Source organism: Lingula anatina, chromosome 6 (assembly GCF_051362555.1).
Source record: "Lingula anatina isolate TDL-2025a chromosome 6, LinAna3.0, whole genome shotgun sequence".
NCBI classification, from domain to species: domain Eukaryota; kingdom Metazoa; phylum Brachiopoda; class Lingulata; order Lingulida; family Lingulidae; genus Lingula; species Lingula anatina.
This window is the reverse complement of record NC_141772.1, coordinates 19,641,011-19,656,782: the sequence shown is the minus strand read 5'-3', so window position 1 is coordinate 19,656,782 and position 15,772 is coordinate 19,641,011. Positions and strand designations below refer to the sequence as shown.

At 35.1% G+C, this 15,772-nt stretch overlaps 4 protein-coding genes across 4 annotated transcripts; 2 read left to right on the top strand and 2 right to left on the bottom strand.

Moving 5' to 3' along the window:
• Positions 1–1,323: 1,323 nt before the first annotated feature.
• On the top strand, positions 1,324–3,104 carry LOC147761317 (serine/threonine-protein kinase PAK 3-like). The gene is made up of 5 exons (XM_087015995.1): positions 1,324–1,415; positions 1,643–1,762; positions 2,002–2,049; positions 2,247–2,319; positions 2,559–3,104. The coding sequence occupies exons 1-5, from the start codon at positions 1,324–1,326 to the stop codon at positions 2,637–2,639; spliced, it is 414 nt and encodes a 137-aa protein (XP_086872121.1). The 3' UTR covers positions 2,640–3,104.
• A 940-nt stretch (positions 3,105–4,044) lies between these two features.
• Positions 4,045–7,860, bottom strand: LOC147761316 (uncharacterized). The gene is made up of 4 exons (XM_087015994.1): positions 7,834–7,860; positions 5,727–5,856; positions 5,279–5,430; positions 4,045–4,872 (listed from the first exon to the last, which is right to left on the bottom strand). The coding sequence occupies exons 1-4, from the start codon at positions 7,858–7,860 to the stop codon at positions 4,738–4,740; spliced, it is 444 nt and encodes a 147-aa protein (XP_086872120.1). The 3' UTR covers positions 4,045–4,737.
• A 993-nt stretch (positions 7,861–8,853) lies between these two features.
• On the top strand, positions 8,854–10,333 carry LOC147761315 (serine/threonine-protein kinase PAK 3-like). The gene is made up of 5 exons (XM_087016420.1): positions 8,854–8,958; positions 9,186–9,305; positions 9,561–9,608; positions 9,806–9,878; positions 10,118–10,333. The coding sequence occupies exons 1-5, from the start codon at positions 8,867–8,869 to the stop codon at positions 10,196–10,198; spliced, it is 414 nt and encodes a 137-aa protein (XP_086872546.1). The 5' UTR covers positions 8,854–8,866; the 3' UTR covers positions 10,199–10,333.
• Positions 10,334–11,595: 1,262 nt separating this feature from the next.
• On the bottom strand, positions 11,596–14,145 carry LOC147761314 (uncharacterized). Its single transcript, XM_087015993.1, has 4 exons — positions 14,119–14,145; positions 13,653–13,782; positions 12,860–13,011; positions 11,596–12,426 (listed from the first exon to the last, which is right to left on the bottom strand). The coding sequence occupies exons 1-4, from the start codon at positions 14,143–14,145 to the stop codon at positions 12,292–12,294; spliced, it is 444 nt and encodes a 147-aa protein (XP_086872119.1). The 3' UTR covers positions 11,596–12,291.
• Positions 14,146–15,772: the final 1,627 nt, after the last annotated feature.

The window sequence follows — 15,772 nt, the reverse complement described above, 5'->3', positions numbered from 1 at the left end:
ACCAGTTTATTTTGCTATTATATTGTTTACGAAAGTGACATCCCAGTAACCGTTCGAAATATTTTATGTTTAGTTTAAAAACAACCTGGCATTGAAGGTGCCTACCTCTGAGGCCTATGCAAGGTCCATTTACAGAGAAGTTTCTTTTATGAAGAGGATAGACAGCAAATTTATCTTAAGGTATTTTATCAGATGAATACAAACAATTTAATATGTTGGTTAATTTGTAAGCTTGGATACCTATGAAACACGCATGTCCTTTATGCATCACCAAGTAATAATCTCTTCACCTCGTTAAATGTTTGACACATACAACAATCAGCATCTTGCACAACATCATTATGTTAAATTTAATGAGTACCAGTACATACTGGATGGATATAAACGTCATAAACTGTAACTGTAAAATTTCAATTATTATGATTATAATGAAAAATTACGCTGTAGGCCTACAGATTGAACTTATTTATTTCATCCGATTTAGTTTAACTCATTATGATATGAGAAATTTCCGTTCCAGACTCGTTCACTCATTTGATGTTAGGCCTGGGTTTCCCGTTCTACTATCGGAATTGTGTCCGATGGACCTTGAAATTCTCCAAGAGTATTGGGAAACTTTCCTGTAAGTAATTATATTACTTTCTTTTCTTTAAATAATACTTTCATTTTTTTCCGATTTTATCTTGTACGATCATAAAAAATATCTATTTCACAGTAAATTTGTTATTCAACAAAATATTATTTACTTTAATATTGACCTGAATATAATACTGACAGTTGCATTTATTTATTTCTTAGGGACGAAGTTCCTGTTCATATGGTGAAATATATTGCCACGTGCGTCTGTATGGCTATTGGGCACCTGCACCAACGGAATGTAGCCCATTTTGATTTAAAAACGAACAACGTGTTGGTTAGTCTACACGGGGTCCCTAAACTGGTAAGATGTTCGATTTTTTCAGGTTATTTTTCTCTTCTCGCCTTGATGTTCCTGGGTCGGGCCTGATTTTGGCTACCGTCTCGCTCTTCGATAAGACTCGCTTCTTTACGTACATAAAATGATTATTCATGTGTCACCGATGTGTCATTATTTGAATTAATACGTTTTATGACTGATAAAAATATGGTTTTGTTTTGAAAAAAAAAGAAAAAGATTTTGGATGTAATCAACACTTTCATTTTGGCAACCACATTCCCTTTTTATTCAAATTTCAAATGCGGATTATTTTCTTTCAGTGTGATCTAGGATCTGTTCACCCTCTAAATGATGCCGGAGAGAGTATCGATGCGGTGCAATTTATGAACTTCACACTCTATAAAAACATGACACCAGAGGTGCTGAGGGGTGGCGCCGCCTCGTGGAGAGCCGATTTCTACGCATTGGGTGTCATGTTGTTTGAACTTATGGAGGGAAGGTAATGAAAAGGATACAGCTATGTAAATCATGACAGAACTGTTATTCATGCCAATAGTTCTGATAGAAATATAAGCCAAAATGACACGGCTCCCTTCTTTAGAGTTGCTAGTGGTATGAACTGGAAAATTAGAATGTAGCCAGTAATTTTTTCTAAAAAATACCTAAGAATTTTAGAACAGTAGGAAGTGTTGGAAGACAGCAATAAATTTTGGTCGATTTATTTAGACACCCACTTTGGACTGAACTGCCGACCAGAGCAGAAGCCAGACTGAAAATCCTCCAAGGTACCATCATCTACACAGATACAGAACATGTCTTCAGGGATCTGATTGATAGATTAGTATGGTAGGCAATACTACTGCATGACATACAACTACATGAATATGTGCAGTGAATAATTAAATGAAATGTCGTGAACAATTCCATCATTAGCTTCGTAAGCATTTGCCTGTCTACAATGCACTTTTCAAAATAAGTCATGTTAACTTCGTAGACATCATTTGTCTTCAGTTTCCATTGTCCCTGCTTAGTCTCATATTGAACTTTCAGCACAGATCAAACCATCTCTCTCTGTTTTATTTCAGCGAAGTGGACCAAAGAATTGACAGCATGACTGGCCTTTTAAGTCATCGGTACGAATTTCATCAATGTTTTTTTCTTCCTGCAAGACTCCCTATAACTAACAACTTTTTAAGCCAGATCTGACATTTATTTATTTATATTTTTTATTTATTATTATTTTTGTATTTAATCTATTTTCTTCATCCATTCACTATATTTATTTGTCTATATATCTATTATAATTTTATATTCATTTTTTTAAATGAAGATGGCTGTGTGACTACTACGTGAATAATTTTCCAACCGATGTGATCACTTCTCCCATTTTAGACATTGCTCAGGTAACGCCTGGATTTATTACACTGATTGCTTCTAATAGGGTAATTACTCTCTGGCTCCTTATTGTGAACCGTCTCGAACTTCAAGCAATTTGTACATGTATAAGTTAACGACTCTCTAACCTACATGAATCTAATGAAAAAAGATGGAATTTATTTTCTGTAAACATCCAATGCTTGAAATATTGAGATATATGTTTAGTTTACAGACTATTTATATGCAGTGTTTTTCATCATGATAGGAAGTGTTGGAGGAAGAACAGCTCGAGATGGGTCCACTGACAGCAAACAGCAGCGTCCGCAATATTGTTGACAATGGCTAGAGGACTGCTGTAAACCACCGGCTGCTTCAATACTTCCCTCAAGTTTCACGATTCATTTAGAAGTAGCTCATTCTACAGCCGACCCCATGAAACAAACTATCCACTTTATTATTATATATAGACGACTTTTTAACTCTAGCCTACAACAGCTCAGAACGATTAATTTAATATCTGCTAAAAACATCAGTTTTAATAAATTTTGAAAAAAAAATCAAGAAGTGAATTATGCTAATTCAAGTTTTCCTTACAGTTTCACCAAGACAAAAAATTGAAGCTAATTATTTAAACATTTAAATAGAATTTAGTGATAAAAACCACGTTTCTTTTGTATGTGCAGAGAATAAGTGCCAATTTTTATAAATCACATAATCATGTTGGCCTACGTATAATTTGATAATTACTTTGTTGTAAATTGTTTCGATAACTTGATAACAGAAAAGATAAATAAATTTTTTGAAATTTTAATTCCTCTCTTTTAAAGACCTATCCTACTAAAGGATGGGTGGGTGGGAGGGTCGGGGAGGGGGGGTTGGTGGTTTGGGTGAACTCTCCCGAGAAATTTTTGAAACATTGGAGCGAAATAGTGATTTGGTAGCATATCAACCAAGGAAAATTCAGTATCTCATAAGTCCAAATAACCTGTGTTAATGATTGAGGAAACACTAGTGAATTGAAAAAGGGACCTACATGATAATTATACACAGTTACATGTAAATTCCCCTTGGGTATTCACTGGGCTAAGTTCAGTGCTATAAACTCATTCGCCTAATTAATTGACCATTAAATGAGATTTAATAAAGCACACTTGTTGATATTTCCCTGTAAACTCCCAAAGGTTAAGCTCTCTGCTAGATAACATAGTGTCCATAATAAGGAAGCAGTGAATAGCAGCTTCATTGGGATTATATTTTTGTTGTTTTCTTTTTAATTTTTTCTCCAACACTGGCATTTTTAAGATGTGACTTTTAACTCCCATCCACCTGAGGCTCTGCACATTTTCAGTAGGCCTATTTCCACATAAGCAGTTGTATTGGTATTTATGTCTTTAAACACGCTGTAATATTATTTTATGCACTGTCATCATTTTTCATATATTGGGACTTTCATCATGTGAATTTTAACTCTCATGGTCCTAAAACTGTAATCTTATTGAAGGGGTGGGTTGAGACCATCTTCTGGGTCTCCTGGAAGACAGTCAGATTTTAAAGTTTATATTAACGGGTTTCTATTGGAAGACCATCAAAATGGAGGATGGATCAACAAAGATACTTTGGAATACTGTCAGAAAATATCTCTGCATCTGCTCCTGTTATTGACCATGTTACCTGTTGCGCATGATTAAAAATCAGTGTTGACTGACTATTATAAGCGTTATTTATTATTGCATCAAAATTGACAAAATGACCTATTTTGCATCTTTTTATTCTGTTTTTTGTCTGTACATTTGACAGCTTTGCTGCCTTGTTAAAATAAAGCCTAGTTAAAATAAAATGATGTTGCAGTCACCTGTTTAAAACTTATTTTCACCAACTTGGATATCTTAAGCACCTAAAAAATCAAACAAAATTGTGGAATCATCTGCTACTGTACACAGGGACGGCTTCAACGCCACTAGAGCACCCCTTTTCCACGTTTTCTTATCGCTGTAAGCAAAAGTACACAGAAAAGCATTTTCACACTTTATTTAAGCATTCTGAATCCGCTTCCAAGTTTTAAAATCAATCAGCTATTATGTCAACGTAAAGATGAGTGAAAACCACCGGAATATTAAAATAGTTAAGAAATATGCCTGGAAATCTCCCCAGTAATACAATGGATCTCTGGCTCAACACCTGGCAGATATTTCTTCCATTGTCTGAAGGACACTGCGCCTATCAACTCTTTAAGCTATATGTTAAAATTAAAATAAATCATTAAAACATTAAGTCAACCGATATTGAATTTCAAGCAAATATTTTTTGTCGCCCTCGTTATTTTGAACCCTCCCTCCACTCTTTAAAAGTAGCTGCCTATGCTCCTGATTCTGCCATATAATTTTAGTCAAATGTTTAAAAAAATTAACTTCGCTTTGATTTTGGTTTTCCTCCACTCCAAAGAATTATTCGCTAGTCTTTGATATTTTCACAGGGTTAGTTTTATCGGCGATGACAGTCTTGTCAATGGACGGGTCCAGAAATTCCTTCCCCGTCATGTCTGTGAAGTTGGCGCAGGCTTTAATGGCGGAATTAGGAACCTACAACATAGAAATGATGTTAGTTAAAAAGGTTTGTCAATCACGAGTCAGTCATGTGATCAACGCTATTAGACGGAGTGTAAAAGGGCTATTTCCTACGTGAAAACACGTTTTGCCTCTCTGAAAATAATTGAATTCTTACTATAAATGATGCTGTTAGAGTACTCTGGTATTATCTGATTTGAATTAGCAATTAAACTGGTGGTAACACATCTAACTCTCCTAAATGGCGGAATTTGTAAAATTAATGTACAAACGATAAATTAAATTCATTCTTGCATATTCAGATTCTATCTGAATTCAATGAAAATTAATGAATAAACAGTGTTATTGCGAACTGTGAATATGAAATAGGTTTGATATTCGTGAACTATCCAAAATATTTCCAGGTTATATCTTGACGTACCACATCTAAAGGCGTATACTGGGCATGATGATGAACGTACACCGGGTTGTTTTCCTTGGTGTTGTACGAAACGAGGAACGACCACCGCCGCTTGTTACTGTTGTTGGCGTCGCTCTTATGGATCAAGTTGGCGTTGAAGATCAAAGCATCTCCTATATAAGTAAGGGAAATAACTATGGTTCCTCATTTATTTCTCAAACATCAGCATTTCACTTACATGTACTTACATGTACAGTGAAAGTGACCGAATAGGCGATGTATATAAAATAAGAAAAAAAAGTCAAGACAATTACATTAATGTTAAGACCGAAATAAACGAGGTAGTTGGCACTTAAGTATTGAGTATTGCAACTGAATTGATTTCGACCGATTTTGACATAATCTACTCGCACGTGTGCGCGCGTGTGTTTGTGTGAATAAATTTGTGCTCAGATTAGGACACCCTTACCAGGCTCGAGCTCCACGTACTTCAATGGACAAACTTTGGCCAGGTGCTCGATTCGTTCTTCATCAATGCCGTTCTGGCCCCCAACTCTGTGATGATTCTGGCGACCGGCCTTGTGGGAACCCACCAGAACCTACAGTGTAGTAGAACAAATGCTTAGAAAGAACAAAACAGAATCTAGCAGAATTGGAAAAGCTGTTAGGTTGATCAGCTATAGGGGGAGGCGACAAGAATGTTGATGCCTTGCTATTTTTATTTTTCATGGATTTTACTATTCATTGTTTTATGAACTATTGAGTTAACTTCTAGTTGTAAATGAACACGATTATCTATATGACTAATTTGTCGAGTAGCCAGCATTATTCACGGAATATAGGCCCTTAATAAATTTTAAAAACATCATTAAACAGTGATGATTTGCATAACGAATTCCCAATTAGATATCAAGGTAGTAAAAATGGCCCCTGCTTTAAAAATGACTAGTTGACATATGAAAGCCTACTGCACCGTAGCCAACAGAGCGTTTCACAAAAAAAAAAAAAAAAAAAAAAAAAAAAAAAAAAAAAAAAAAAAAAAAAAAAACTAGATCTAATGGTCATGTTGCACTTTTTATTATTTGAAATTTAGGCCTACATAATGTCATTATTTCCCGCAAAAATAAACTTTCCTTGTACCACTCTGGGCCGTATTCTCGGCGCTTTCTGATATCCATTTTCTTTTTCAATACACACAACATAATTAATTTCATATCTTGCTAATCTATAGCCTACTGACTTTTAAGTCAAACGTGTTTATATTTAGCCTAACCCCTTTCATTTAGGCCTATTAAAAAAAAAAGATAAGCCTACCAAAGCACCGCTAAACAGCTCAGCGAAACCCCATCTTTTTTTCTTTTAAAACAAAGAATTTCAACGTTTCTTCAAATCGAAGGCGTAAGCAAGTTACAAATCGATATAGAGTATTGCGTTTATCATTTGTTGCTTTGGGCAGTAACAATATAGGCCTACTTTCAACCTTAGATCTATAACTGTTAGCATGAAAAAACGCCCATTTCCCATTTAGGGCGCATGCATATTTCACGTGATTGCTATATCCTTAAAAAGCAAAACATATTGTGACGTCAATGGCCCGTGCTGACGTTACCAGGCAGCACAAAAGCTATTGGAGATATGCTGCGCGCAAGCGAAGTGAATACAGCGATTTTCTTTTGAGTAAAATAGACGATATACGCGATGATAGTTGCGTCGCATTTGGCCTTTTTAGGCATGAAATACAGTTACATGTACATTTTTCACAGAGAAATATTCAGACTCGAGAACGAGGTAAGATATTTCTTTTTAGCAGCAGAACAAAAATGAAAAACTCAACTGTTGGTATCAATATATCTGTAGTCATACTTCACCCCCACAAAGATATTTATAACTTTGTTTCTTATTAATCAAAATGAGCGTCTTTAAAGCTTAGTTTTCAAAGTAATCGTGCCGTTTTATTTAAGTATCTATTTCAATTACACTTTTTATCAATTTTCCTTTCTTCAATGTGAATTTAAGGTTCGGGCCCTTTTCTGGAAGAAAGACACGATGCTTCCGATTTTGGGAGGTGGAGGGTTCGGTTCAGTGTACAAGGTATTGAACTTATCATGACAAACAAAATAAAGGGATACTGGGATAGCGGGAGTAACAATAGTAGTTAGTAGCATAAGTACACACAGTTATGGCAGTAATTACAGTATTAGATTTGAAAGTAGTAGCAGCAGAACAAAATATATTTATGTTATATTAAGTTATGTAGTAATGTTACCAGTTTATCTTTGCTATTATTGTTTACGGATGTGACATCCCTGTAACCGTTCGAAATATTTTATATTTAGTTTAAAAACAACCTAGCATTGAAGGTGCCTACCTCTGAGGCCTATGCAAGGTCCATTTACAGAGAAGTTTCTTTTATGAAGAGGATAGACAGCAAATTTATCTTAAGGTATTTTATCAGATGCATACAAACAATTTAATATGTTGGTTAATTTGTAAGCTTGGATACCTATGAAACACGCATGTCCTTTATGCATCACCAAGTAATAATCTCTTTACCTCGTTAGATGTTTGACACATACAATAATCAACATCTTGCACAACATCATTATGTTAAATTTAATGAGTACTAGTACATACTGGATGGATATAAACGTCATAAACTGTGACTGTAAAATTTCAATTTTTATGATTATAATGAAAAATTACGCTGTAGGCCTACAGATTGAACTTATTTCTTTCATCCGATTTAGTTTAACTCATTCTGATATGAGAAATTTCCGTTCCAGACTCGTTCACTCATTTGATGTTAGGCCTGGGTTTCCCGTTCTACTATCGGAATTGTGTCCGATGGACCTTGAAATTCTCCAAGAGTATTGGGAAACTTTCTTGTAAGTAATTACTTTCTTTTCTTTAAATAATACTTTAATTTTTTTTCCAGATTTTATCTTGTTCGATCATAAAAATATCTATTTCATAGGAAATTCGTTATTCAACAAAATATTATTTCCTTTAATATTGACCTGAATATCATACTGACAGTTGCTTTTATTTATTTCTTAGGGACGAAGTTCCTCTTCAGATGGTGAAATATATTGCCACGTGCGTTTGTATGGCTATTGGGCACTTGCACCAACGGAATGTAGCCCATTTTGATTTAAAAACGAACAACGTGTTGGTTAGTCTACACGGGGTCCCTAAACTGGTAAGATGTTCGATTTTTTGTGGCTCAGATTGTCTATCTGAGTAAATAAATTCAGGTTATTTTTCTCTTCTCGCCTTGATGTTCCTGGGTCGGGCCTGATTTTGAATACCGTCTCGCTCTTCGCTAAGACTCGCTTCTTTACGTACATAAAATGATTATTCATGTGTCACCGATGTGTCATAATTTGAATTAGTACATTTTTATGACTGATAAAAATATGGTTTTGTTTGAAAAAAAAAATTTTTGGATGTAATCAACACTTTCATTTTGGCAACCACATTCCCTTTTTATTCAAATTTCTAATGCGGATTATTTTCTTTCAGTGTGATCTAGGATCTGTTCACCCTCTAAATGATGCCGGAGAGAGTATCGATGCGGTGCAATTCATGAACTTCACACTCTATAAAAACATGACACCAGAGGTGCTGAGGGGTGGCGCCGCCTCGTGGAGAGCCGATTTCTACGCATTGGGTGTCATGTTGTTTGAACTTATGGAGGGAAGGTAATGAAAAGGATACAGCTATGTAAATCATGACAGAACTGTTATTCATGCCAATAGTTCTGATAGAAATATAAGCCAAAATGACACGGCTCCCTTCTTTAGAGTTGCTAGTGGTATGAACTGGAAAATTAGAATGTAGCCAGTAATTTTTTTCTAAAAAATACCTTAGAATTTTAGAACAGTAGGAAGTGTTGGAAGACAGCAATAATTTTAGTCGATTTATTTAGACACCCACTTTGGACTGAATTGCCGACCAGAGCAGAAGCCAGAATGAAAATCCTCCAAGGCACCATCATCTACACAGATACAGAACATGTCTTCAGGGATCTGATTGATAGATTAGTATGGTAGGCAATGCTACTTCATGACATACAACTACATGAATATGTGCAGTGAATAATTAAATGAAATATCGTGAACAATTCCTTCACTAGCTTCGTAAGCATTTGCCTGTCTAAAGACACAAAAGTACACAATGCACTTTTCAAAATAAGTCATGTTAACTTCGTAGACATCATTTGTCTTCAGTTTCCATTGTCCCTGCTTAGTCTCATATTGAACTTTCAGCACAGATCAAACCATCTCTCTCTGTTTTATTTCAGCGAAGTGGACCAAAGAATTGACAGCATGACTGGCCTTTTAAGTCATCGGTACGAATTTCATCAATGTTTTTTTCTTCCTGCAAGACTCCCTATAACTAACAACTTTTTAAGCCAGATCTGACATTTATTTATTTATATTTTTTATTTATTATTATTTTTGTATTTAATCTATTTTCTTCATCCATTCACTATATTTATTTGTCTATATATCTATTATAATTTTATATTCATTTTTTTGAATGCAGATGGCTGTGTGACTACTACGTGAATAATTTTCCAACCGATGTGATCACTTCTCCCATTTTAGACATTGCTCAGGTAACGCCTGGATTTATTACACTGATTGCTTCTAATAGGGTAATTACTCTCTGGCTCCTTATTGTGAACCGTCTCGAACTTCAAGCAATTTGTACATGTATAAGTTAACGACTCTCTAACCTACATGAATCTAATGAAAAAAGATGGAATTTATTTTCTGTAAACATCCAATGCTTGAAATATTGAGATATATGTTTAGTTTACAGACTATTTATATGCAGTGTTTTTCATCATGATAGGAAGTGTTGGAGGAAGAACAGCTCGAGATGGGTCCACTGACAGCAAACAGCAGCGTCCGCAATATTGTTGACAATGGCTAGAGGACTGCTGTAAACCACCGGCTGCTACAATACTTCCCTCAAGTTTCACGATTCATTTAGAAGTAGCTCATTCTACAGCCGACCCCATGAAACAAACTATCCACTTTATTATTATATATAGACGACTTTTTAACTCTAGCCTAAAACAGCTCAGAACGATTAATTTAATATCTGCTAAAAACATCAGTTTTAATAAATTTTGAAAAAAAATCAAGAAGTGAATTATGCTAATTCAAGTTTTCCTTACAGTTTCACCAAGACAAAAAATTGAAGCTAATTATTTAAACATTTAAATAGAATTTAGTGATAAAAACCACGTTTCTTTTGTATGTGCAGAGAATAAGTGCCAATTTTTATAAATCACATAATCATGTAGGCCTACGTATAATTTGATAATTACTATGTTGTAAATTGTTTCGATAACTTGATAACAGAAAAGATAAATAAATTTTTTGAAATTTTAATTCCTCTCTTTTAAAGACCTATCCTACTAAAGGATGGGTGGGTGGGAGGGTCGGGGAGGGGGGGTTGGTGGTTTGGGTGAACTCTCCCGAGAAATTTTTGAAACATTGGAGCGAAATAGTGATTTGGTAGCATATCAACCAAGGAAAATTCAGTATCTCATAAGTCCAAATAACCTGTGTTAATGATTGAGGAAACACTAGTGAATTGAAAAAGGGACCTACATGATAATTATACACAGGTACATGTAAATTCCCCTTGGGTATTCACTGGGCTAAGTTCAGTGCTATAAACTCATTCGCCTAATTAATTGGCCATTAAATGAGATTTAATAAAGCACACTTGTTGATATTTCCCTGTAAACTCCCAAAGGTTAAGCTCTCTGCTAGATAACAAAGTGTCCATAATAAGGAAGCAGTGAATAGCAGCTTCATTGGGATTATATTTTTGTTGTTTTCTTTTTAATTTTTTCTCCAACACTGGCATTTTTAAGATGTGACTTTTAACTCCCATCCACCTGAGGCTCTGCACATTTTCAGTATTTCCACATAAGCAGTTGTATTGGTATTTATGTCTTTAAACACGCTGTAATATTATTTTATGCACTGTCATCATTTTTCATATATTGGGACTTTCATCATGTGAATTTAACTCTCATGGTCCTAAAACTGTAATCTTATTGAAGGGGTGGGTTGAGACCATCTTCTGGGTCTCCTGGAAGACAGTCAGATTTTAAAGTTTATATTAACGGGTTTCTATTGGAAGACCATCAAAATGGAGGATGGATCAACAAAGATACTTTGGAATACTGTCAGAAAATATCTCTGCATCTGCTCCTGTTATTGACCATGTTACCTGTTGCGCATGATTAAAAATCAGTGTTGACTGACTATTATAAGCGTTATTTATTATTGCATCAAAATTGACAAAATGACCTATTTTGCATCTTTTTATTCTGTTTTTTGTCTGTACATTTGACAGCTTTGCTGCCTTGTTAAAATAAAGCCTAGTTAAAATAAAATGATGTTGCAGTCACCTGTTTAAAACTTATTTCCACCAACTTGGATATCTTAAGCACCTAAAAAATCAAACAAAATTGTGGAATCATCTGCTACTGTACACAGGGACGGCTTCAACGCCACTAGAGCACCCCTTTTCCACGTTTTCTTATCGCTGTAAGCAAAAGTACACAGAAAAGCATTTTCACACTTTATTTAAGCATTCTGAATCCGCTTCCAAGTTTTAAAATCAATCAGCTATTATGTCAACGTAAAGATGAGTGAAAACCACCGAAATATTAAAATAGTTAAGAAATATGCCTGGAAATCTCCCCAGTAATACAATGGGTCTCTGGCTCAACACCTGGCAGATATTTCTTCCATTGTCTGAAGGACACTGCGCCTATCAACTCTTTAAGCTATATGTTAAAAATTAAAATAAATCATTAAAACATTAAGTCAACCGATATTGAATTTCAAGCAAATATTTTTTGTCGCCCTCGTTATTTTGAACCCTTCTTGCTCTCTTTAAAAGTAGCTGCCTATGCTCATGATTCTGGCATATAATTCTAGTCAAATGTTTTTTAAAAAATTAACTTCGCTTTGATTTTGGTTTTCCTTCACTTCAAAGGATTATTCGCTAGTCTTTGGTAATTTCACAGGGTTAGTTTTATCGGCGATGACAGTCTTGTCAATGGACGGGTCCAGAAATTCCTTCCCCGTCATGTCTGTGAAGTTGGTGCAGGTTTTAATGGCGGAATTGGGAACCTACAACATAGAAATGATGTTAGTTAAAAAGGATTGTCAATCACGAGTCAGTCATGTGATCAACGCTATTAGACGAAGTGTAAAAGGGCTATTTCCTACGTGAAAACACGTTTTGCCTCTCTGAAAATAATTGAATTCTTACCATAAATGATGCTGTTGGAGTACTCTGGTATTATCTGATTTGAATTAGCAATTAAACTGGTGGTAACACATGTAACTCTCCTAATGACGGAATTTGTAATATTAATGAACAAACGATAAATTAAATTTATTCTTGCATATTCAGATTCTATCTGAATTCAATAAAAATTGAGGATTGAGCAGCGTGTTTGCGAACTGTGAATATGAAATAGGTTTGATAATCGTGAACTATCCAAAATCTTTCCAGGTTATTTTTATTAAAAATAAAAAAGACCAGAATATCTTGACGTACCACATCTAAGGGCGTGTACTGGGCATGATGATGAACGTACACCGGGTTGTTTTCCTTGGTGTTGTAAGAAACAAGGAACGACCACCGCCGCTTGTTACTGTTGTTGGCGTCGCTCTTATGGATCAAGTTGGCGTGGAAAATCAAAGCATCTCCTATATAAGTAAGGGAAATGACTATGGTTCCTCATTTATTTCTCAAACAACAACATTTCACTTAGTTACCCAATAGATGACCAGCATTTTAATTCAAAGCTATCCCCAAAAGCTCCAAAAAATATACATGTATTTATTCCAAAAAGAAACAAAAATGAAATATATGTTTGATTTAAAATTTCAACTACTTCAATAAAAAGGCTTTATTATGTCTGTCAAACCCAAGTTATCTCTGAAGCTCAGGGTGGTCAAACCTAGATACCTGACAGATACCCGAATGCGTAAAATCGACCATGCGACATTGTTCTATAAAGGTTTTACGAGCAATTTATACACAAGTACGTACATGTAGCACATGTTCAGTTTAAGTGACCAAATAGGCGATGTATGTAAAAAAGAAAAAAAAAGTCAAGACAAATACATTAGTTTTAAGACCGAAATAAACGAGGTAGTTGGCACCTAAGTACTGTTTGAATATTCCAACTGAATCGTTTCCGACCGATTTTGACATAATCTACGCGTGTGCATGCGTGTGTGTGTGTGTGTGTGTGTGTGTGTGTGTGCGCGTGTGTGTGTGTGTTTGTGGGTGGGTGGGTGTGAATAAGGTGAATTTATTTGTGTTTAGATAAGGACACCCTTACCAGGCTCTAACTCCACGTACTTCAACGGGCAAACTTTGGCCAGGTGCTCGATTCGTTCTTCATCAATGCCGTTCTGGCCCCCAACTCTGTGATGATTCTGGCGTCCGGCCTTGTGGGAACCCACCAGAACCTAAAGGTAGTAGAACAAATGCTTAGAAAGAACTAGTTGACTTATGAAAGCCTACTGCAACGTAGCCAACAGAGAGCGTTTCACAAAGAAACTAGATCTAATGGTCATGTTGCACTTTTTATTATTTGAAATTTAGGCCTACACCATGTCATTATTTCTCGCAAAAGTAAACTTTCCTTCTAGGCCTACCACTCTGGAGCCGTATTCTCCACACTTTCAATATACACGACATGATTAATTTCATATCTTGTGATCTATATTGACTTTTATGTCAAACGTGTTTATATTTAGCCTAACCCCTTTCATTTAAGCCTATTAAAAAAAAGATAAGCCTACCAAAGCACCGTTAAACAAAAACCCCATGTTTTTTTTTTCTTTTAAACAGAGAATTTCAACGTTTCTTCAAATCGAAGGCGTATTTCACCTGAAAGCAAGTTACAAGTCGGTATAGAATATTGCGTTTATCAAAATCATTTGCTGCTTTGGGCAGTAACAATATAGGCCTACTTTCAACCTTATAAATTTTATCATGAAAAAACGCCCATTTCCCATTTAAGGCGCATGCGTATTTCACGTGATAGATATATATCCTTAAAAGGTAAAACATATTGTGACGTCATTTGCCCGTGCTGACGTTACCAGGTAGCACAAAAGCTATTGGAGATATGCTGCGCGCAAGCAAAGTGAATACAGCGATTTTCTTTTGAGTAAAATAGACGATACGCAATGATAGTTGCGTCGCATTTAGCCTTTTTAGGCATGAAATACAGTTACATGTACATTTTTCACAGAGAAATATTCAGACTCGAGAACGAGGTAAGATATTTCTTTTTAGCAGGACAAAAATCAAAAACTCAACTGTTGGTATCAATATATCTGTACTTCACCCCCGCACAGATATTTATAACTTAGTTTCTTATTAATCAAAATGAGCGTCTTTAAAGCTTAGTTTTGAAAGTAATCGGGCCGTTTTATTTAAGTATCTATTTCAATATTAGGTACACTTTTTATCAATTTCCCTATCTTCATTGTTTAAGGTTCGGGCGCTTTTTTGGAAGGAAGACACGATGCTTCCGATTTTGGGAGGTGGAGGATTCGGTTCAGTGTACAAGGTATTGAACTTATCATGATAAAACAAACTAAAGTGATACTGGGATAGAGGGAGTAGCAATAGTAGTAGTAGCATAAGTACACACAGTCATGACAGTAATTATAGTATTAGATTTGAAAGTAGTAGCAGCAGAACAAAATATATTTATGTTATATTAAGTTATGTAGTAATGTTACCAGTTTATCTTTGCTATTATTGTTTACGGATGTGACATCCCAGTAACCGTTCGAAATATTTTATATTTAGTTTAAAAACAACCTAGCACTGAAGGTGCCTACCTCTGAGGCCTATGCAAGGTCCATCTACAGGGAAGTTTCTTTTATGAAGAGGATAGACAGCAAATTTATCTTAAGGTATTTTATCAGATGAATACAAACAATTGAATATGTTGGTTAATTCAATTTCAATTCAATTCAATTTATTTCTGTACTGGTGCATAGATTGTCATGACCTTGTACAATATGATATACTAATGACGATACAATACAGTTAGTGCATTACCATCTTTATATAATGGACATACGTATCAGCAAAATTACTCATAAAATATTCTATCTAAGCAATGCGATAAACCTTGGTGTGATTTTAAATTTACCATAAACATACTATAAACATGTTACACAAAAAGAATATGTTTAAACTTAAACCAAGGTTACATAGCTGTTTAAAGCCAGTTTGATGACATGGATAATTACGACTAATGACAATTACATAAGACAGATAAGTAAATAAGTTACACAGATATAAATATTGTGCCATGTTCAGTCCCACTGCCGAGTCACTTCTCACAACAGTGGGACCATACACTGACATTTTAAGGGATATGCTAAGAGTTACCAAGCAGAGCAACTACTTCACTTCTTTTCTTGAATGATTTGA